We start from the raw sequence: 24,070 nt of genomic DNA, 5'->3' as shown, positions 1-24,070 counted from the left end.
GAGCCGGGTTTGAGCCTCCACTTGAAGCCAGCTGGGTGACCTTGGGCCAGTCACAGCTCTTTCAAGGCTCTCTCAGCCCCACCCACCTCACAGGGTGATTGTTGTGGGGATAACGACATACTTTGTAAACCGCTCTGAGTGGGCATTAAATTGTCCTGAAGAGCGGTATATAAATTGAATGTTGTTGTTGTAGTTAGTCGTAGTTAGTCATACCCTTGTTCTGCAACAAATATGGACCTGAATACAGGCACAATCGGTGCATCTGTGATTCAAATATTCCATGTTTCAATTAGACATTTAGAAACATCAGAGATTCTCGTGTCTGTGGTGACTGTTAACAGGCAGTATTTGAATGATGGCCCAACAACTGAGTCAGAGTGACGTAGCGATTAGTGTTGAACTGCAATTGGAAAGACTAAAGTTCAATTCCACTACACAGCTATAAAGTTCAAGGGCTGCTCTTGAGCCAGTTCGTCTGACCTATCTCGCAGGGTTATTGTGAAGATAAAATGGGTGGGTGGTGTCATGCCTGCTGTCTCAAACATGTCAGGAAGGAGCGATACAAACCTAATCTTTATTTAGGGTTTGTAATTCTGAGAAAGTTTCAATGAAGACCTGGTTATAAATATTTTCGATTAATTAATGAGTATTTGGGGGTATGAAGGGAAAGCATTACCTTCCAAACTCTTGTTGCGGTTCTTCACTTCGGAGACCATCCGTTCTGGAAAGAAAGAGGGAAAGGATAAGGTTGTGGAGGAATTCTTGAGAGGTGTTGTGATGCCTCCCTCTCTACTCCAACAGTCCACCTCAGAGTCCAAAATCACACAGGAAAGCATTTGCCCAGGCTGTACCATTTTAAACTATTATTATTATTATTATTATTATTATTATTAATAATAATAATAATAATAATAATAATAATAATAATAATAATAATAATAATAATAAAAAATTTGACTTCCAGCCCGCCCTCCCCACAAGACTGCAGGTGGAAGGAGAAATAATGGGCCATTAAAGAAATCTCCCTCCGCAGAAAAAGTCAGCCTTCCCTTCCGAGGCTATTTGTCCACCTGCAGGCAGGTTTATCGTCAGAGAGCTGTCAAAGATGGCATCTCTCCTGCATGAGGCCAGACCCAGGCAAAGCCATTGGCAAACTGGACCTCAGTAGCCCCCCTCCCCACAGCAAACATGGGGCACCTCGGCTCTGCTGCTCCGCCCCTTGCTCCTTGTTGCCGTTGCAGACGGTGGTCTTGAGCCGTTTGGTGGGGGGCGCAGGCTCAGGGGGGGCGGCCTCTTCCACGCTGCTCCGGCGGAGGGCCCTGTTCTCTGCAAGAAAAGGCAAGCAGGAAAGCTCTGTTGAGACGCAGGCTTGTCATGGGCACAGGGGACTGTGGGGGGGTAAGCAAGAGCTCTTTTCGCACAGAGCTTTTTGCAAAAATTAACCCCCTTCCACTTTCTGTAAGGCAGGCACAATGGCCTCCACTCGCTGCGGCTTGCAAAGCGCCCAGAAGCATTGAGTTGACCTAGAGGTATGAAGGCCTGGAGGGTGGGGTGGAAACATTCAAGGGGGGGACTTCCCCCCCCCTGAATTTCTCCATCCCTCCGCTAGGACTCCCCCCTCCATTTCTCCAGTGGAATAATCGCAAATTCCTGACAAGCGCTGGGAGTGGGGTGGGGGGAATCCTATGAATATTTTGTTTTTCGAAATGAGTGAAATAATTTAAGACAAGGATTTACTCACTCAAAATATGCAGCATGCAAATGTTTAAGTTAGACAATCTGCAGCGTTAAAGAATTATTGTGCCAAAGTAGTTTTAGGTTGATTGCAGCAGAACAGCAAGATTGGAGTGCAGCGGGAGTCAGATCTTGCCATTCATGTGTATAGTGTTTCGGTCCCAATAATTATTTTCTTCACCACAAAATTTGTTTTCTAATTTCAGCTTTTATTTTTTTTTCCCTTCCTCTCAGGCGGTAGTAATAAAGACCCATGTGCTAAGACAGCACAGGGTGCAGCAGTTTATACCTCTCTCAAGTAAGAGACAAACTTGCAGTTTTTCTTGTAGAAAACTACAGCATTTATACTTCTAAATTCCGCAAATGTGCCAAATAACATATATCGTATGCTACTTTAGTTAAAAATTACATGTTATTCAAGCAGCCAAATACATGTAGGCTTGATAGGAAAATATTTCATATATTTCAATTCCCCCAGCCCCCCCCAAAAAATCTATTTTAAAAAAAGATATAGACACCCTGATTTTCCCCTATGGCTTTAAAATTTCTGGACATGTTAATGCTCTAGATTGGCCAGCATGGAAAAAGAAAGTGCTGGATTAGATGGGTCTTTGGTCAGATCAGCTTTATTCTTCTTACAGGCTAGGAAAGAAGAGGGGAAGGAAGCTGCCCGGAAAGGTTTAAAAAGTGGCCCCAGGCAGCCTCATGGAGAAGGAAGGAAACAAGACAGAGGTCAGAGGGCGGAAGCAGACTAGCCACTGCAGCTGGAGAAGGCAGAGGAGAGGTCAACCAGCCTGCCTTGAAAAGAGGCTGTTGGTACGGGTGGTGCTTTGGTGTGAACTGAGCTTGCATGGGAGGGGGAGCCCCCACCCCTGTATGCACTGGACTACGCTGTGGATTTGGCTTTCACTGTCATTTGATTGCTTTACTTAGTCGGGTTGGCTGCTGCTGAGTTGTGATTTTATTTCTTTAAGTTGGTCTGTTTTTTTTCCCCCACCAGCTGTTGCAGGCCATTTGGGCCACTTGTCCTTTTGGAGCTGGCTGTTTTAGCGGTCCGTGGCCTTGACAACCGGGCGGGGATAAGAATACACCCACTGACTTTGTTTGCCGCTCTGAGTGAGGCACTAATCCGTCTAGAAGAGCGGTGTGTAAGTGCAGTTATTATCGTTTATTCGGATAGGGTGTGAGCCTCCTCAAGCTCCTTCGTCCCAGAGAAGGGCAAAAAAAATGTGCCAACTCATTCAATAAATCTGAACACTGAGGTTATGTTCCACACATGGGGCAGAGGAGTACAAACGGCAGGAAGCGGATCTCCCCACGCACAGAGTCATACTGCAAAGAAGTATCATGGACATCAGACCCTCATTTGCAATCCTGACTGCAGCCACTTGAGAGAACAGATGCCCGAGCTGACAAAAAGCCAGCCCTCAAGTGTTTCTTTCCATAATGATGCCATTTAGACTTTTCGCAGCTGCCTGGAGCATGTCTATAGAAAGACAAATCCAATCCTTTCCTGTAACTTCCTGAACGGTAACCCCAGGCCTTTTGGCTGTCCTCGACTGCCACCAACAGGCTTGTCAAGAAATAAACCAAGTTAGCTTCTCCAAGAGCCCTTTGTCTATTAGATGTTGCCTGGAGGGAGGCTTCCCTGGAAAATCTGCTCTAGCTGGAGTATTGCTTACTCTAGGTTAGCGGCCATGTCTTTTCCCCTCTTGCCAGCCCACCCTTCTGCAGACAATTCAGAGAACCTCTGTGAAACTTGGAGATATATCAGGATGGGTAACCACGTTAGTCTGTCTGCAGCAGTAGAAAAGATCAAGAGTCCAGTGGCACTTGTAAAACTAACAAAATTTTTGGTAGGATATGAGCTTTCGTGAGTCACAGCTCACTTCTTCAGATACCTGAAGAATATACCTGAAGAAGTGAGCTGTGACTCACGAAAGCTCATCCCCCATCACAAATCTTGTTAAGTGCTGCTGGACTCTTGCTCTTTTCTCCTGCTAAACTTGTCCATTTCCACCCTCTGCTACAGCCAGATCCTTGAGAGTCATTCCAGCTTCTAGTCCTCAGTTTCCGAAGTCTCCACCTCACTGCCTCCAACAATTTCTCATCGGAGTCCAGTCTTGCTCCCTCCATTCTGCACAAGAATGCCGATGGCTCTGTCTTACGTCCCGTGCGACTCCAGCTCCGGGACCCTCTGCCATGATTTTGGATAGGCCTCCTCCACTCTGTCCTTTCAGCCGCTTCCCCGCATCCTTTTCTCAGGACCCACCTCTGAGCTCCTCCTGAGCCGTCCAGGCTGCCCTCACCTTCCCTACCGCCACTATTCAGCCACCAATCCTCTTCCTTCTTCTTCTGCCTTGACCGTAAACAGGATGCCATTCAACACAGGTAAGTGCACAGCATTACATCTGGGCCACAAAAATGGGAAGCACAAATACTGGGTGGGGGATACACTTCTGGGCAGTAGTGTATGCGAAAGGGATCTTGGGGTAAGAGTGGACTGTAAACTTAATATGAGCAGTCAGTGTGATGCGGTGGCAAAAAAGGCTAATTCAATCCTGGGTTGTATCAAAGGGGCCATAGCGTCGAAATCGCAGGAGGTCATAGCCCCTCTCTATACTGCCTTGGTCAGGCCACACCTGGAGTATTGTGTGCAGTTCTGGAGGCTCCACTTCGAAAAGGATGTGGCCAAAATCGAGAGGGTGCAGAGGAGAGCGACGAGGATGATCAGGGGTCTGGAGACTGAGCCCTACGAGGAAAGGCTGAGGGCCTTGGGAATGTTTAGTTTGGAGAAGAGGAGATTGAGGGGGGGACATGATTGCTCTCTTTAAGCATTTGAAAGGCTGTCATTTGGAGGAGGGCAGGGAGCTGTTCCAGTTGGCAGCAGAGGATAGGACCTGAAGCAATGGGCTTAAATGACATGCAGAAAGGTACCAGCTGGATATTAGGAAAAACTTTTTCACGGTCAGAGTAGTTCAAAGGTGGAATCAGCTGCCTAGGGAGGTGGTGAGCTCCCCTTCACTGGCAGTTTTCAAGAAGAGACTGGAGGAATATTTGTCAGGGATGCTTCAGGCTCATCCTGTGTTGGGCAGGGGGTTGGACTAGAAGGTCTGTATGGCCCCTTCCAATTCTGTGATTCTGTGACCGTGGAGCAGAGAGGAGAACTATTCAGAGGTTTGGTACAGCACTTAGCACGCTTCTGAAGCACAGCTGAAATGAGATTCCAAGTCCATAAAAAGCTGCACAATGAATTCCTTTGCCGTGTCAGATCTCATGTTTAACTCATGCCTCAGCTAGGAGCAGGCACATTTTCCAGAACCGTCCCAATTCAGGTTGTGGGTAACGGCTTGCACAACTAGATATGTGGCCACCATATATTATATGTGGTGCTTTCCATGGTCATAGATCCAGGAGTTAGCCGTGTTAGTCTGCAGTTGCAAAATAGTAAAGACTCCAGTAACCCCCAACCTTAAACGACTTCTCAAACACAATCATGAATCAGCCAGCAGAGTCACCAGCACAGGTACCAGGCCCTGCAACAGACCCAGATGCCAGCTCTGCCCTTATATCTACCCAGGGAATACAATTACAGGACCCAATGGCATCAACTACACTGTCTCTGGCTCTTACAGCTGCTCATCCTCCAATCTGATATATGCCCTCATGTGCCAACAATGTCCTTCTGCTCTGTACATTGGACAAACCAGCCAACTTCTACGCAAAAGAATAAATGGACACAAATCTGACATTAGAAATGGCAACGTCCAGAAACCAGTGGGAGAACACTTCAGTCTACCAGGACATTCCACCAAAGACTTAAAGGTCGCTGTGGTTCAACAGAAACCTTTCAAAAACAAAATCCAGCAGGAGGCTGCTGAATTGGAATTCATATGCAAATTTGACACTGTCAAGCTGGGACTGAATAGAGACTATGAATGGTTATCACATTATCACCGGTAACAGATTTCCTTTACAGCGGCGTGGTCTGGGGGAGCCCAGTGACGCCTGGTGTAGGCTTTCGGGGACCACAGTTCTCTTTGTCAGATGCATCTGGCAGGGAGAGCTGTGGTTATCGAGGGCTTATACTACATAGAAATTGGATGCTTTTACTGCTGCAAACTAACACGGCAAACTGACTCCACACCAAAAGGAGATGTTTACATTTACTAGCAAAGGAATGTTTTGGTTGCCTCCCCCCTAATTGCATCTTGTCCCTCCTCTCCTTCTCTCCCCTCTCCCCCCTCCTCTTCTGTATTTGACCAGTTTCTGTACCATGCATCTGACGAAGAGAACTTGATTCTCGAAAGCTTATGCTGCAATAAAATTGGTTAGTCTTAAAGGTGCTACTGGACTGTTTTTGATTTTGCTACTACAGACTAACATGGCTAACTCCTCTGGATCTTTGACCTTTAAGACTAACCCACTTTATTGTAGCATAACCTATTGAGAGCCACAGCTCTCTTCGTCAGATGCATCTGATGAAGAGAGCAGTGTTTCTCAAAAGCTTATGCTACAATAAAGTGGGTTAGTCTTAAAGGTGCTACTGGACTCTTTACTATTTTGCCTAGCCTGCATGTGATTCCAAGTTCATTCTGGGCATGAAGGGGTTTTCATAAGGCAGCATTCACACACACACAAGCATGCACGCCCATGCACTCTTGCAGTAGGGCAGTCCATGGTTTCCACCCTTCGGTTGCCATTTGGCATGCTGGTGGTCACACCACTAGCTTTCCTTGTTACTGCAGCAGGGGAGGTCAGCGCTGATTCTGGAAATGATGCCACCAACACAGACTGCCAAGAGGTTCCCTGGAACCGGCAACCTCAGGCGCCAAAGGCTGCCCAGTCACTCTCCCCCTAGATCAAAGCAAGCTTCCAACCTGAGGACTTGGGGGGCTTCAGCCCTTTCCCTCCAGTGGGTTTGAAGCCATTGATGGCCCAGTCCACCATGGGTTTCAGCTTCTCTTCCAGTGAATCTCCTGCAGCACTCGAGAAAGTCTTGCCAACTCGGCTGCTTGCCACCTGCCAAAGGAAAAGTACTTTACCAAGATGCCACATCAGTGCCTCTGAAATGGGCAGGCTAGCGCTGATCTGGGGAAAGGGCTTTGCCAAATTCTCACTGCAAACCTGAAAGAGGATCGTGCCAAAGACAGACAAGCAGAAGGACAGGCACACCTTCTAACCCTGCTAAAGAGCATCAGAGAAAGGTCACGGTTCTGCCCAGTTCAGAAGCAGAATCCCAGAACCACCAGTCAGCAGAGAGGGGGCCGGGACCTTACTGGCTTTGCCTGTGAAGGGATGTTAGTGCCAAGGGGGAGCAATCACTGAGTGATTCCGCACACGTTGGATAATGCACTTCCAATCCTCTTTATAGATCATTTGGAACGGATTTTTTTGTGTGCGGAACAAAAAATCCACCTCAAATGATTGATAAAAGTAAGTGCATTATCCAAGGTATGCAGAATCAGCCATAGCCTTGGTGCCCCATCTGGCCCAGGAGAGCTTTTCAGCAGAACCTCAAATGGATTATGAATTTGTCGCGTGCATCAACCCTTCATAACGTAGCACCAGCTAGCAGGCCAAGGTTCCCCCAAATCGTTACACTGCTTGAGGACCATTTAAACCAGCAAGGGGGCTGGCAGCAATAGGCGGAAACATCTGCCCACCCCATAGGGCCCTCCTGCCAACCTCTTCCTGCTCACTCTCCCTGCTTACCTCCAAAACGTGAAGGATGGCTTGCCGGTAGGACACGAGCTTATGGAAGGTGGTGCTGTTGAAATGCTCCTGGAATGCCACCAATCCAACCAGCTTGTCTGCCGAGACCTGCAGTAATATCAAGCATGCTAAGATCACAACCGTGTCATTCACAGAATTTAGCTATTATGGAGTTCCTGTAATTAACATGTTCAAAGAGAGGCAATTTTCTGAAAAATCCATGCAGCTAGCCTGAACAGTCACCAGTGTGTTCCTGTAGTGGACAGACCGTGGAATGAGAACAGAGAGACATGAGTTCAAGTCCCGACTCATCCTCTCTCATATGCTCCTGCTGTACTGTTGGTGCAAGAAGAAGGGGGGGGCATTCCCTCCTCCAACTCTCCTTATCATACATGGGTTTTAACCAAAAGGACCACCAGCGGAAAAGCTGGCAGGGTTCAACCCTTATCAAATCATATCTGCTCTACAGCCAAGTCTTTGGCTGGATATCGGGTTCTAGATCAAATTAAGCCTGAATTCTCCCTAGAAGCTAAAATGACAAAACTGAGGCTATCGTACTTTGGCCACATCATGAGAAGACCAGATTCTCTGGAAAAGTCAATAATGCTAGGAAAAGCGGAAGGCAGTAGGAAAAGAGGAAGACCTAAAACGAGATGGCTGGACTCAATAAAAGAAGCCACGGCCTCCCGTTTGCAGGATCTGAGCAAGACTGTTAACGACAGCACATTTTGGAGGTCTTTTATTCATACGGTCGCCATAGGTTGGAGGTGACTTGATGGCACATAACACACACCCAGGTCAATATATGAACCTCTCTCATTAGCCTATGCTCATACTGGCAAAATATGAAGCACTAAGTGCTACATAAATGCTAAATATCTTTTATCTTATATCACATACTCTTCATTAATAGTCCCAACCTTGGGAAGGTCCAAACAGCAACTCCGGAGAGCGACAAGGAGGGATGCAATTTGCATACATCCCTTCCAATTTATTAACAGCTCAGCTCTGGATAAACATTTCAAGAAAGGTTAAGAAAGCCCTGTTCTGCCATCTGTCCCATGTATTTCAAAGAGGTTGGTGCAGATAAGCAGCCCTAGAGAATTATACCCAGGATAGGGTTTTCCTTTGATCATAATTTCAGTTTTAAAAAACCAACAGTGAACTCAATTTTGAAAGCCTGAAACGTCCCCTGTTTCCCTTCCTCCACCCTTCTTACCTCTGAAAACTTTCCATCACCAAACCATTTCACCCAGCGCATGCCGGGAGCAGCCTGTCGTTTGGACGTGGCTTTCCAAGACACCACGATGGCGGGCCACCAAGAGAAACCTTTGATCTTGCCCCAAACGAGTTCCCCGATTCTAAAATTCTTTCCGTCCTGTAAGCCGAGGACAGGACAAAATCATCTCACAAAAGAAATACCATCGTGAGTACTAGTGGGCCGTTCTGAGGAACAGGTAGGGTCTGACCTCAACCCACAACGGAGGTTGGAATTCTCCAGGATCACAGGATATTAATTAGGCATTTTGCATATTTGCTGTATCATAGGAAGTGACGTGTGCAGGCCACCCCCTCCCCTATTACCTCAGCGGAAGTGACATGGGAAGGCCACAACCCCTGCAACGTAACTGGATCTCCTTTCGCAAACACCACCCACTTCCACGTCTGTGAACTTCCGCTCAAAAGGAGAGGGCAGGAAGTAAACCCCAAAGTCTGCTCCCAAGGAGCATCATCCAAGTATCTGCACACTCATCCTGATATCTGGGGCCACACAGAGGTTCAGAGATACATAGAATCATAGGGTTGGAAGGTACCTCTAGGGTCATATAGTCCAACCCCCTGCACAATGCAAGAAACTCACAAATACCTCCCCCCGCCCCGCCCCCCACACACGGTGACCCTTACTCCATGCCCAGAATATGGCAAAACACCTCCAGGATACCTAATCAAACTGGCATGGAGAAAATTGCTTCCTGGCTCCGAAGTGGCCATCAGCCTTACCCTGGGCATGTAAGAAGGGGCCACGAGAACTAAGCACTGATGTAACCCATTCTGCCCTCCTTCTCATGATCTGCCCAGGTTCACAGAATCATAGGTTTGGAAGGGACTTTAGTGTCACCTAGTCTGACCCCCTCCGCAATGCAGGAAATTCACAATTACCTCCCCCCCTACACACATATACCCAATGACCCCTGCTCCATGCCCAGAAGATGGCAAAAAATCTCCAGGATCCCTGGCCAAACTGGTCTGGGGAAAATTGCTTCCTGAACCCAAAATGGCAAATGGCCTTACCCTGGGCTGTAAGAAGGGGCCATGAGAACTAAGCACTGATGTAACCCTTCCTGCCCTTCCTCTGCCTAGGATCATAAGATTTATTGAGGGATAGGGACAGTGTGTCTGAATGTGCGAACAGAACCCAGAATAAAACTCTTTTGGCCTTCTCACCAGCTGGGGCAGGAACCAAGTAAAAGATTTGCAAAACCAGCACGTGGCTGACAAACGTCTCTGCCACAATACAGGTGTTAGTTTTTTTAAAGCGCCAGAAGGCTGACTCTCTGTGAATCTGGCTGCAGCAGATTAACGCCGCTTCCCCTCTGGAATAAGCCCTAAATTTTTCAGATGTTTGGGGGAAGTGCATTCGTGGAATGAAAGAGCATGATGAGTATGTTTACTTTCTAAAAAGACAGATGCTGGGGAGCTGCTGGGAGGTCTGCCATCTGTTCTGGACATTTTGAACGTCCATACATTTTGGTGGTGCACCGCAGTTTTGAATTCTGACAGTGCGCCGGTGTTGCTCAGTGGGGAGGGGGCATTCTGTACATGTTCAGAGGCACTTTCTGTATTAAAGAAGCACCGAGGCATCAGTCTTTAGTTAGACACAGACAGGAGGACAGGGACATCAGGGCACTGTGGAGATCCAAATACACAGCTGGAAAAAAAAGACTGACGTCACACCACGAGGGTCCTTAGAGGCACATCTGGGTTAAAACTGAAGAGGTATTCCTCGCCACACTTCCAATGCAAATTTACCAGAGAGATGCTAAGGGATAGAGTGGCGCCACGCTGTGGCCATAGAGAATCACAGTCCGTGGTGGATTCCCCCCTTTCCCAGTTGTTCAGGCTGTGTGTCACTCCCGTCAGACTTTCAGACTAGGATCCAAGTTCGAATCCCCACTCAATACTGGGGTGATCTTGGGGATAAAATGGATAACGAGAGTGTTGTGGACCACTCTGTGTCCCCATTGGGGAGAGAAGCCGGGTGAAAATAGCTAAATGCCCTGACCTAGACAGCCCAGGCATGCCCAATGTTGTCAGAACTTGGAAGCTAAGCAAGGTCGGCCTTGCTTAGTAATTGGATGGGAGACCTCCAACAAAGACCAGGGTTGCAGAGGCAGGCAATGGCAAACCACCTCTTGCGGGGAAAGCCCACCAAGGGTCACCATAAGTCAGCTAGTATTTGACAGCACTCTCCACCAGTATTTAGCCTTGACCTGAATAGTTCAGGTGAGCCTGATCCTGTCGGATCTCAGAAGCTAAGCAGGGTAGGCCTTGGTTAGTAAAGAGGCTGTAGAGGCAGGCAATGGCAAACCACCTCTGCTAGTCTCTTGCTGTGAAAGCCCCACTGGGGTCGCCATAAGTCAGCTATGACTTGACCGCACTCTCCATACCAAATAGCAAAATATGTAACTAAAAACAGTCATCTTCTCTCTCTATGGACCCCGCTCCCATCAGCAGCTGCAGGCCTGCTCATAAGGTCACAGTTGCAATTTTAAAATGCTCACGCTTTCCACGGCAGCTTTAAGACAAAGGCCGTCCATGCCGTGGAAGAAAACTTGAATAATCCAGCCAAAGAAACACCAAAGAGCGTCTCAGGGAAGCCGCACATCCTCGATCTCACCTGATCCACATTTACTCTCAGAAGGAACCTGGCCTGCCCCTTAATGCGCCCGGCCTAGCCAATCTCCCACCTGGTATTCCTCGACGCTTCTCAGCACTCCTGTGTACAGCGGAGAACATCCATTGGGGACGCCAGGGCCTCCGCTGCTGTCACTCTGGTCAAATTCTAAGAGACTGTCCTCCGCAAAGTCAATCTTGGGGGCCGCAGACAGCCTCCTGGAATACTGGCAAGAAGAAGGAAGAGCTGGGAAAGGAGATGGAGGACGGCACGGGCACATGGAAGGCTCACTCGCCCTGCGTATTACGGCCCAGGATAAAAATTTCCAGGGCCTTCGACAAGAAAGAGGACAGGAGAATAAACTCCAGGGGTGTCCCAGGGTTTGGGACCGTTATGGGTCTCCTTCATTTTAAATTTAATGCTCTCCCCATGGCACGGCCTCTCCTCGCTGACCCAAAAGGCAGCAAGCAAGTCCCACAAGCGTCTCAAGGAAGAAAATCCAGCCTCTGCCAGCTTCCCACCATATGACTTCCCAGCAAGAGGGCCAAGGACCTACCCGAATTTTGTGTCGTTCCTTAAAGCCTTCCACGCTCTCCACATCGTCTTTGGGCTTCTTCTCCTGTGAGGCTGGTCCTGCCTGGAAGACTATCCGGGGAGGAGGCCTCTGCCGCAAGCTGTTCTCCCAGCCGGCAGTTCCACGGGTTCGTACCTGGGAGCCAAGCAGACAGGTCACTCACTCCGCCGTAGGCCCTCTCCCAGGGAAAACAAGATGCAAAAATATGCGCAGTCCCTCCCTGTTCCATAGGGGAAGATCAACAGCTCCAGGGTGGCTCCTCTAAAGCCAGCCAGGCATCTGGAGAGTAAAGGAGGACAAGGCAGGAGCCGGCATTCTGCACAGAATCTACTTGGCACAGTCACGGACCCCGATGCAGACGCTGGCAAAGTTGTTCTCCAGGTTGTCTGCATTCCACGCTGCTCACCAACCGTGTCCTGAGCACACCAGCAATGATATATATGCAGCAGTTTTCAAAACTCTCCAAGTTTCCGGTTCTAAGCTCTGACCAACCTATCCGAGTGCAACTTGCTTAGTCCTCTCCAATGGCTCGCCAGGTGCTTTGACACCCGCTTCTGTGAACCGAGGCAGGCTCCAAAGACAGGAGATGAAATAAAGCCCTTGCTGGGCAGCCACAAATTGTGCGTGCTTCTGACAGCCCGACAGGTGCAAAAGATGTGCTGGCAAATGAGTGGGGTGGGTGCCTGGAGGAACCACCAGGAGGCAGGAAGGGCTGCGGGTGAGCGCTTAGGTCACTGCCAGCCATAGACTGAGTGCAGGGTGGTTCTTTTCCGCCCTGACAAAGAAGTTTTATGTAAAGCTCTGGCTGCTGCAGGGAGCAGGCGGCTGGGCTGGACGACCCCAGAAGATATTGTCCCCTTCTAGGACCCCTATACCCACTTTGGCTATAACATTTCATCTGTGTGGTGTAGCAGCGGGACTATAATTAAGATTAAGAGTGCGAGGCTCTAATCTGGAGAGCCGGGTTTGATTCCCCACTCCTCCACTTGAAGCCAGCTGGGTGGCCTTGGGTCAGTCACAGCTCTCTCAGAGCTCTCTCAGCCCCACCCACCTCGCAGGGTGTTTGTTGTGGGGATAATAATGACATAACTTTGTAAACCGCTCTGAGTGGGTGTCGAGTTGCCCTGAAGGGCAGTATATAAATCGGTTGTGTTGTTGTTGTTATTGTTGTTGTTACACGCAACACAATCAATAATAAATAAAGATCACGTTATCATTAATTGGCCTTGCTGAGCTGATACAAGTTTCCACCAGAGACCTAAGTATCGGCCAGGTATCGGTGTAAAATGTACGCTGTTCCAAGTAATGCAATCTTTTGCAGTTCTGTAGGTGCTATGTCAGAAAGCTGCAGTTTTTCCATATTTTTCAAAATAGTTCCCGGTGCCCTGATGACAATGGGAACTACTGTTACATTCTTCTGTTGTATTACTATGTAAGACAGAGGTGTTCCGCCAGGCATATGGCTGATGCCAGGTGGAACCCCCTGCCCGGCTGAGCACAGGACATGCCCAACCCACTAATGACACCCTCCATCTATTGAATATTCCCTGTCGATGCTCTGGAGATGGCTAAAGGGTGGTGATGCTGTGTATGTGTATATCGTATTTTATTGTGCCGCTGTGTATATGTACATGTACACGTATTTTAATCTTTGGAATGCTGAACGTTTCATCATTTTAAACTGTATGAATTGTTAAATGTAATTTTAAACTGTATCTAAACTGTAATCCGTCCTAAGCCTGCTATTGTGGGGATGGTGGAATATAATTCGAATATAAATAAATAAATTCATCTATAGTCGGGTGGTTTCTACTGCCAGATCTTGATATTTAATCATTTTTCTTGTTCTTTTTCTTTGACTCTGGCACCCCTTGGAATTGCAATGTCTATTATCCAAACTTTTCTATGTTCCACAGCTGTTATGTTTGGTGTCTTGTCTTCAAGTTGTCGATCAGTTTGTATTCTAAAACCCTGCAAGATCTTGATCATTTATTATTGTTGTTGTTGTTATTGTTTGGCAATGCTTAGATCTGGGGATTAAGGAAGCAAGCAATGAAAAGCACCTACTGTAGAGAAGGGGGTGGCAGAGAGGAAGAGGCACCAGAAGAGCCAGGAGGCTCAGAGCACACGCTCCTCTGTCCACTCCCGTTTCCAAAAGAATAGCAAGCAAAAATATCTTCTGGAAATCCAGAAGCAGGGTGGGAAGGCAACCATCCTCCTCCTCTTTCCTCCACTACTAAAGGTAAACTGCCTCTGAATAAGGAAGCTCTAAAGACCGAACCAAAACTTCCACTTGTTATGCCAATATAGATTAAAATCACCTGACAATAATCAATACTGAACAATACTAGGCCAAGCTCTTGTATTTGCTAGATGAACTTTTAAACTTCGCATGAACTTTCTGTGTATTTTTTCTATGTGTTAGGTAATTCTAACAGGTGTGCTTTCATCCTTTGACAGCTAATTAAAATAGTGGACTCTATCGAGATTAATGTTCCTCTATCAGAGATTCAACCAATGGTGATCGTTCAACTTAACTTTTTCTGACACTTCTCAGAGATTAATAGTTTTCTTTTGCAGATCAGAGTATGACATAATTTTTCACTAATTGGAAGGCTGTACTATGGAGATTATGAATATTCAGTGAAGTGTCAAACCAATCATTATTTGTTTGTGCTATCATGTGAATAGACCTTAAATATTTGCATATGATGAGGTATATAATTGCAAACACAGATAGAATGGCAGGGTACTGATGGAAGAAACCTCTTGAGAGAATCTAGGTGAGAACTTATTCTACCTACGTATTTCATAGAAACTTTGAGCACGTTAAACTTAGGATTTATTAAGAAATGCTAGCAAACTTATTTCTTATTGCCTTTCTGTGTTCTGTTTTTATAGGATTCATATTAATAGCCTTTTATATTTTGATTACTTGCTTCATTAAAAAACTAGGGTGCATTTTCAATAAAGTGAAATAAACTCTAGACAGGTGTCTCTGTGTTTGATAAAGAGTTGCAAAGAAATATTGAACCCTATATAAATACATGTACTGATAAACAGCTGGTTCAAAGAACTTATCTTTTGACAGGTCTAAAGACTAATTGCTGTAAACTCTCCCGGAGAGAGATACATCTTTCTCTTGGCTGGTAGAAGCTTAGTTTCAAACACGGGCAAAAGCTTGTTACACACTGGCCTCCAAGACTGCAGTAGACTACGCTGGAACATTCAAGAACAACTTTTGCCCCTGAGGAACTTTGTTTGATGGGGGGTTTCCCCAATGAAAGCAGAGATTCTTTGAACTCTTAGGTTTCACACCCCATACCTGGCACAGTGTATTGTCAATGCCCAGGCAGGAAGGAATGCAAGAATCCGCTGTGGCACCCTGTGAGCGGAAGAACTTACCTCTTGCCCTTCCTTGGCGCCCGGGGGCAAGGAGGCAGCTTCCTTGGAGGCCTCCCTCTTCGGCAGCCCTTTGGACTTGCCTGAAACGTTTTGAGGTCCGGTGTTGTCTATAGAAAGGAAAAATTGCATTGGGTAGGTCGGCTTAACAGAGACTTCCAGAAATTCCAGAAAAAGCAAGCATGCCCCACATGGCCCGGGGTGTTTTCTCCTCCCCCTATCTTGCCTTTCCCTCCATTGCCATCAGGTGACGAAAGCTCCGCTGAGCTGCCACTCTTGCCCACCTGGCCATGAATCAGGTAAGTTGTGCTCAGGGCTTCTCAGGACTGGCACTGCAGCCTGTCCATAGCAAAGTTCAGCTTGGCTGCTGCTCTTTTTCACTATCCTTAACACAGCAAGATGGCTATTAATACGTGGGCCAGTCCCAGGATGTGTGGGTAGCCACTGGCTCCTTTCCAATCCAGCCTTACAAGAGCTTGGCACAGCACCTCTTTCAAGGGCAGGTGGGCCTTTTACCTCACCTCCAAAGGTTCCTGCCCTGGCGTAACACTGGTGACCTATCCCCATTGTCCTAGCCACCATAGCTAGGGTTTCCAGGTGCCCACCGGGGGTAGGCAAACTCCTGTGGATTTGCCCTCACCCACTGATCGCTGAGCAGAGATTGCCCCCTACTGGCAGGCACCCAGGAGGTGGGGGGACACACTTCCCGGGGCACGCAGTAGACCAATTTTGGCCCAAACTGGGCCTGATTTGGCCCCCTGCGGAGGGCAGGCGCACTCCAGGGGCCATCACACCACCCCAGCAGTGCTCCCACACTCTGCAGCAGCTCGATTCAGCCCCAAATGGGCCGAAATCGGCCCGCTGTGGAGTGCAAGAGCGCTCCTAGGGCACACATGCGCGATACCATCACTTCCCAGAAGTGACATCATCATTAAGATGTCCCAAAGGTGAGCGCCACGTCCCACACCTCCCGCCCAGAAGGTAAGGGGACCTGGCAACCCTAACTTTGGCCCGGGAAGCAGCCCCACCAGTAACACAAGGGCCCCTTGTCCCAGGCCACCCCAGACTTCATTGCCCAAGAAGCTACTCTTCCCACCAGCTCCGTGGCAAGCTAGGAAGCTTCCTTCTACCAAGTCGGACTTTATACCCTTTATACCCTCACACTAAGCATCTTCTGCTAAGGCAGAAGAGGGCCAAGGACCAAGGGGAAGGCCTTTGGCATGCAAAGCAGAGGCTACTTTATTTATTTATTTATTTGATTAATTTGTAGCCCACCCTTCCCACAAGCGAGCTCAGGGCGAGGTACAACATTGATTAAAATACAACAAAAAAACAGTAAACACAGCCTTAAAAACAGCAATCAATAAAACCGTTCCAAGACGAGGCAGTTCTGCACTCCTGCCCATCAGCATACAAAAAGGGGAGGAAGTAGAGGACAGATAGAATACTGTACCCCTTTTCAGGGCAGCCAGCAGTGGACCCTCCATAACCCCTCATAGAAGACCGGTGGAAGGCTTGGCACTGATGGACTAAAATTAGCCTCCACCGTATGCCTGGCGGAACATCTCTGTCTTACCGGCCCGCCTAAACGATACAAGATCCTGGTGGGCCCGAGTGTCCTCTACTCCACTACTCCACTAAGCCCCAGGGGAAACCAGAGCACCTCAGTCTACAAGCACAGAAGAGACTTCTTGGCACGGCCAACCACCACTCACCTGTTCTACGCAGCCCCACTTGTCATTTTGTTGGGCGTAACTGTGAGGGGAAGCAAACATGCCAGCCAAGCAGGGGCAGGGGGGAACATAGCCCCCCCCCCACACACACACACCCCTCAAGTACTGATTGCAGGAAAAGCGCTTGCATAAGGATACCTGCATGATTCCTCGCGCCTTCTGAAACGGCCTGCCTTTTGTCCTCAGCCGGATCAGTGCAAATCCCGTTGACCACGGCCAGCTCTTCGCCATTCTCCACCGCCTCATGGATGCGTTTTTCCCTTTTCATGTTAACCTGCAGGACGGATTTTCAGAAAATGCAGTCTTCAGCCCACACGTTTCTAAAAAAGGGAACTGATTTTCCAGGGAAATCTTGCCACATGGAGAGAAGAGAACAGTGCTTGAGATTCTGTGATTCGTCATCCTATATAGGACCCCATGCGGCGACAAACAGAAGAGGAATAACCACATAGTGCACAACGTTCATCAGAAGGTTGTGCTTCAATGCCACCATTCTGGAACGCATTTATAAGCACAGACAACTGTGGAGGAACGGCGAGATTTTCTTGTGCTGTGGTGAGATTTCCGAGCAGAAAACTTCACAATCATTTCATCTAATATCGGGCAGAACGGACCACGAGAAACGATAACTTTGCAAGATGTTGTAAAAAACGTGCAGTTATTGGTCAAACGGTGGACTTCCTAGAGGAGCTATCAATATTGGAGTAAAATCACAGCAAAATATTCCTATTACTCTTGCAACGAACAGAGTTTAGCATAAGCACTTCCAAGACTTAGGAGGTGGTGAAGACGGAAGTCGCCCTGGAGGCATGCAACAGACCCGCTTCCATCACCTGGGGCAACGCAGTTCTCTAAAAGAGAGGCCTGTCAGATGGAACTGTATTTTGCCCCGGAAAATGAACCCCCCGGGTTGCCGCTATTTACCAGTCTCGGGGGTCGCAGCATATGTGCTCGGGCACAGCAATGCAACAGCATATATTGCATACAAAATCCAACAGAGTGGCCTAATTTTCAAGTAGGGAACAACTCCGGTTCTTACAATTTGAAGCCCTCCACCCTTGCCAGTGAAGCCGTGGCTCATCCCATCACCACACCTTGATTCAAAACTGGCAGGAGTTATTTCTGCTGCTTTGGGAGCCAGTCCTGACTCTCTAGGTAGCTATTCACAGAATCAGTGTTGGAAGGGGCCATAGAGACCATCTAGTCCAACCCCCTGCCCAGTGCAGGATCAGCCTAAAGCATCCCTGACAAATATTCCTCCAGCCTCTTCTTGAAAACTGTGAAGGGGAGCTCACCACCTCCCTAGGCAGCTGATTCCACCTTTGAACTACTCTGACCGTGAAAAAGTTTTTCCTAATATCAAGCATGTCTTTCTGCACGTAACTGAAGCCCGTTGCTTCAGGTTCTATCCTCTGCTGCCAAGTGGAACAGCTCCTTGCCCTCCTCAGTCATCTTCACAATTCCCAGTTTTTTTAAAAAAAAAAACATAGTATGGTTTGGGGGGTGGATCTGTCGGTTATCTGCAGGAGCAGTACCATTAGCTGAGGACAATCGAAAGTTTTAAAAATGACAAGAACGTGTAACAATACCGGTGCCGTCCTTTATTCGCTGCCATTCTCACCTCTTATTCTTTACCCAAATGATGTCCAGGAACATACACGCGCACACACATGTTCTCCTTGCCTCTTTTCTGAACCAAACAAAATGTGTAGTAGAGCTTCAGATATCTGAAGAAGTGAGCTGTGGCTCACAAAAGCTCCAAGCCCTACCACAAATTTTGTTAATCTTATAGGTGCTACTGGACTCTTGCTCTTTTCTACTAAGAATTGAGTTCATCGTCGATTTGGCCATGGCCGATCTTATCAGCTGGTTTTATTAATTATGAGGGGTTTTTTTTACCAGTTCTAAATGTTTTAATTGCTGATTATTTCCATTTTAATAACAGCGGTTTAGGTTGGTGCTGGTTCCTTTTTCAGTTGATTGCTTTTAAAGACCAGTTTTAATAGCATTCCATTTTGGTTTGGTGTGATTCGTTTTATGCCGATGCATAAGCCACCTTGAGCATTACTTACAACGGAAATCAGCGGTAGGAATTTTCTAAATAAATAAATTTATACACTCATTGCTGATCCCAGAGATCCCCCTGCCGAGAAAGCCGAGCCCCCGAGATGCGCAGCCATTGTGATGGAAGAGAAGAATCCACAACTGAGAAACTGAGGGCCAAGCTACAAGTGACGCCTGACACAGGTTGGACACTTGTCAGCTTCCCTCAAGTTTTGATGGGAAATGTAGGCGTTCTGGTCTTGCAGCTTGGCTCTCCGGACAGCTGTCCAATGGACTTTTCAACTGTCTCTTGTCCAACATTCTGCCAAGGTGCCTCCATTTCCCATCAAAATTTGAGGAAAGCTGACAAGTGTCCAACCTGTGTCATTCGTCACTTGTAGTTTGGCCCTGAGGCACTGAAGACCCTTCCACTTGGGATTCCCAGTAGAACCAATTAACGAGTATCCAAAACAGCGGCAGGCTAGCTTTTATCCCAAAGGCCGTATCTGGGCCTCTGACTGCTTTGGAGGCCCTCTGAGTGAGAGTGGAACCACAAGTGACAAAAGGCACAAGTTGGACACTTGTCAGCTTCCCTCAAGTTTTGATGGGAAATGTAGGCAGCTTGGCAGAATGTTGGACAAGTGACAGTTGAAAAGTCTATTGGACAGCAGTTGGACAGAGCCAAGCTGCAAGACCAGGATGCCTACATTTCCCATCAAAACTTGAGGGAAGCTGACAAGTGTCCAACCTGTGCCTTTTGTCACTTGTGGTTCCACTCTTAGATGCCGGCTCTTGGCATTTGCAGCACCCACAGTACTGGAAACAGAAAGCGCCAGCGTCCAGCTCAGAGCCCTCAAAAGCAGGCCGAGATCCACGCGTGGCCTCTCTCCTGCTCTGCTGCTCTTAATGACCCTCAAGTTGTTTAACCATTTTTCTAGAGATCAGCCCACGAGCGGATGCTGCTGCCCAGCCAGCCGATGCTCCTGACAAGCAGCTTGAAGGCCAGATGGAAACCTGCCATGACCAGACGTGGCCCCGGGGTGTGATTTGTCCATCTCCGGACTGAGGCCATTCCGCATCTCTAAGTAACTATTTACACGGCTATAATGAAAAATGCCCTTAGGGAAGGAGTCATAAAACAGATTTTCATTTAAAAGGGCAGGGTTAATTAAGACACAAGAGCCAAGGGACCCCAGAGGATCTTTTCACTGCAGGTTAGAAAGAGGCGGGTTCTGTACTTCTAATAACTGACAGAGTCCTTCGTGAAGACACCCTGCATTTGTCCTCCTTTCCCTCCTAGGCAAACAAAAAGGGCCAACTCCGGAAACAGAAACCTAAACACACAGATTACTCCGGAGAAATACTACAATTACGATAATGAATTTAATTTTAAAAAATGTATAATAAATTTTAAAGTGCAAGGTGCAAAGTGCTAATAATGTGCAATCTCGAATATTTACGAAAATAGTAATAAGGCACTTTCAGTACCAAACTATCAATAAGCCAGCATAATCAATAAGTGCAACACAGGCAGTAAATACAATCAACATGTCATAATATAAAAGTCCAACTGGTGAAGAGTCATATATTAATAAATATTCCTTCAATTTAACGACAGGTGTTATTTTCATAGAAGCGACGATCAATCATGTTGAAAAGAACAAAGCTGAATGTTTCTTCAAACAGTCAGGTTAGAAAGAGGCGGGTTCTGTACTTCTAATAACAGAAAGAGTCCCTCGTGAAGACACCCTGTATTTGTCCCCCTTTCTGTGTTTTCCCCTGCTTCACTGTACTCTTTCCCTGCCTGTTTTACTACAATCTTTTGGATGCTATGTGGACAGGCAGGTTTGCCTCTTTCGGGTCTCATCTTCATTGGTGCCATTGAGCTTGCCACGGCCCCCAACTAGTGGATCATGGCAACTCAGGCTGCCAAATCAAGGTTGGGAAATTCCTAGAAATTTCGGGGTAGAACCTGGGGAGGGGAGAAACTGCTCAGTGGGGTATAGACTCTGCACTCCAGAACAGCCATATTCTCCAGGGATCTCTGTAGTCTGGAGATCAGCTGTAATTCCTGGAGACGATGTGGAGGATGAGGAGGAAGAAAAGAAGGAAAAGGAGGAGGAGGAGGAGGAGGAGGAGAGTGTGCCAGACTCACAGCCAGTAACCTGTCAATGTTATTATTATCCCCACAATACAGCCTTGGAGCTGCAGCTGAGAGGAGGGGCTGATCCAAGGCCACCTGCAGAGTTCATGGCAACTGCAGGATTCGAACGAACAGAGTGGTGATTCACAGCCCAAACATTTAACCACTACGCCACAGCAGCTCTCAGGACCCACCTCGAAGCAGGCAACTACAATGGTCACAGGGCGTTCTCATGCAATTAATAATTGTTTAAAAAAGCCATGGTGGCTGCAAGGGGCCGAGCCAAAGAAAGTGCAGGGGAACTGCTGGGTGGCTGCTCCATCGCATCCACAAGAGCAATGAGCGCTATGGGGAGAATCTTCTCCATTTGGAAGCGCTTTGGTCTCTGTCCTTCCGTTCTTCACCTGGGGACCTAAAAGTGAAACAGAGGCAACCTCCCACCTTCCTCTGCTTAAGAGACCCTTCCATTGGAGGCAGAGGCACCTAAGTTGGAGTAAGGCTCCAATCTTTGCTAAGTTGAATGACAGTGCACAGACAGATACATGTGGGGAAAGGGCCAGAATTAGATGGAGGGCTTGAGACTGCTTGTTTGAAACAATCAACTAGGGCTATCAGTTTCCACTGGGTAGTATCTTTGAGCTCCCATCTCAGCCCACCGCCACCCACTCCTAATGCTGGAGGTCTCTGGGCTAGGTGATGTGACACCTGCGAGTGAGCCCAGAACATACTCATTGCAGAGCAGATGCCCAGTCCCTCGGCAAATGCCCAGTGATTCGTTTCTCTGATTGCTGATTGCTGGCAATCGCCAGGAGGAGGTAAGCTGCCCCAAGATCACCCACCCTCAGCAGGCACCCTGGGCAAGTGCCACCTGCACATGATGACATCACTTCCAGTGAAACCAGAATCAATGACAACATAGCAGGGCCAGTCTGCCCAAAGCATCGCAAAAATGCTATGCTCTAAGCCGAACCTGCCCTAGCATGATGACATCACGTCCGGTTACACCAGAAGTGATTCCATCACACCAGCCGTAGCACTGCACAGAAATAGAGCTCAGGTGCCTGCACTTCCCACACTCTCCCACGGGTTGCCAGTAGGACCCTATCAGTTCCACTAAGCTGCGGCCCATTCCTGAAATGCCTTTCCTGAAAGAAAGCTCGAGTCCAGCTTCCCGGACACAACATGCCTGCACACAGGACGGAAATATCTGCAGCAGTGTGCAGATGCCACGGCCCAGAGATGGAGCCTCTCCTTGCATGGACAAGGTCCCAAGATCGATTCTTGAGATTTCCTGCAAAAGGAACTCGGGGAGCAGAGCGGGGGAACCTGTTTCTTGGAAAGCTGCTGTCAGTCCAAGAAGAAAGCACTAGGAAAAGATGGACCCTTAAAACATTTGTGATCTGTTTAATTCCTTTTCTAAAATGTGTTTATACAACACTTCCAATACTGAAAGAGTGTTCCTCTTGCATTATCACAGGACTCTTTACAACAGTCTTTGTGATTCTGTGATTTTACTGTTTTATTTATTGTATCTATTTGTATGACGTAATCCGCCATGAGCCCGCTTGCAGGGAGGGCGGACTATAAATTTAATTAACAACAACAACAACAATATCCCATCGGAGTTGCCAGTTGCCACCTTCCATATAGTCACAAAAACAAAAGAGAGTTACAACAAGCTACCTGAACGAGTAGAAATCCCGCCGTAACTTACTAGCTAAAAATTCAAATGACAAACACTGTCATATACAAAATGAGTATAATATGTAATCCAAAATTCCAGGCAGAAAATCACATTTAAACAAAACAACCAACGCTGGCAAAAATTATAACGGACCTCTTAAAGTAACATAGCGCAAAAATAGAAAAGAGTCCAGTAGCACCTTTAAGATTAACCAACTTTACTGTAGCATGAGCTTTTGAGAATCACAGTTCTCTTCGTCAGATGCAACATGACGATGAATGACGATGCAAAATGAATAGTGCAAAAATGAATCAATGTACACTCAAAGAATCATGCGAAGACATCAGATAGATCTAAACCGTATAAATCCTGAATATCTCAGGTAAATCACAAGGGGCCTCTTTGTCAGTTTATACTCGTTTTGTATATCACAGTTTTGTAATTTGAATTTTTAATTAGTAAGTTACAGCAGGATCTCTACTTGTTCAGTTGCCTTCCAGATAGGATCTGGCGATCTCTCAGAATTATAAATGATCTTCAGTCTATGGAAATAAGTTCCCAAGGAACTTATTTCTGGAGGCTTATGGTCAGTCTCTCCAGCAATGCTGCTACCTGTGCTCCCGAGGTACACCTAGTCCCCAGTTCTTATATCTCTACAAAGGGTGCAACTCAACTTTGGGCACACACGTTCCAGGGAGGTCAGCCACCAGGGATCTAGACAAAGGACTTGTGTTGGAAAAAGACTCTGGCCATGGAACTGTGTGAACAAATTCCACAGTGAGACGCAGACTGCGTGAAGCTGAGCCGCAAGGGGCTTTTTCTTACTGTGGTTCCTTCTTCCAAGCCCTTCCTCTCCCACCAAGAACGCTATCTTGGGGCTATTGTACTTTGGCCACATAATGAGAAGATAAGGCTCCCTGGAAGAGACAACAACGCCAGGGAGACACTGACAGCAGCACGAAAAGAGAAAAGGCACAAATGAGATGGATGGACTCAATAAAGGAAGCCAATCAAGGAGGACAACTTGCAAGGCCTGAGCAATGCAGTCAATGATAAGATGACAGGGTCGGTACGTCGCACACTCAAAAATGCAAACCACAGCAAATCAGGGTCTCCTTTTGCCTCTGCAAGGGCCAAAAAGGGAAGG

At 47.4% G+C, this 24,070-nt stretch overlaps 1 protein-coding gene across 1 annotated transcript in view; it reads right to left on the bottom strand.

The window, feature by feature from the left end:
- DNMT3B (DNA methyltransferase 3 beta) overlaps window positions 1-24,070 on the bottom strand; it is a 61,624-nt gene that overhangs the window by 18,283 nt on the left and 19,271 nt on the right. Inside the window, exons 2-10 of the mRNA XM_054981363.1 lie at window positions 17,192-17,327; window positions 15,324-15,430; window positions 11,901-12,053; window positions 11,418-11,570; window positions 8,669-8,827; window positions 7,450-7,557; window positions 6,615-6,756; window positions 1,198-1,326; window positions 677-721 (exon numbers count right to left, since the gene is read on the bottom strand). Coding sequence (XP_054837338.1) covers window positions 677-721; window positions 1,198-1,326; window positions 6,615-6,756; window positions 7,450-7,557; window positions 8,669-8,827; window positions 11,418-11,570; window positions 11,901-12,053; window positions 15,324-15,430; window positions 17,192-17,321 — 1,126 coding nt within the window. The 5' untranslated portion in view covers window positions 17,322-17,327. The remainder of the gene's footprint in view (window positions 1-676; window positions 722-1,197; window positions 1,327-6,614; window positions 6,757-7,449; window positions 7,558-8,668; window positions 8,828-11,417; window positions 11,571-11,900; window positions 12,054-15,323; window positions 15,431-17,191; window positions 17,328-24,070) is intronic.

The sequence above is a fragment of the Eublepharis macularius genome, chromosome 5, assembly GCF_028583425.1.
Source record: "Eublepharis macularius isolate TG4126 chromosome 5, MPM_Emac_v1.0, whole genome shotgun sequence".
Lineage (NCBI taxonomy): Eukaryota > Metazoa > Chordata > Lepidosauria > Squamata > Eublepharidae > Eublepharis > Eublepharis macularius.
Note: the sequence above shows the minus strand (reverse complement) of the source record. Positions and strands in the feature narration are given on the sequence as shown.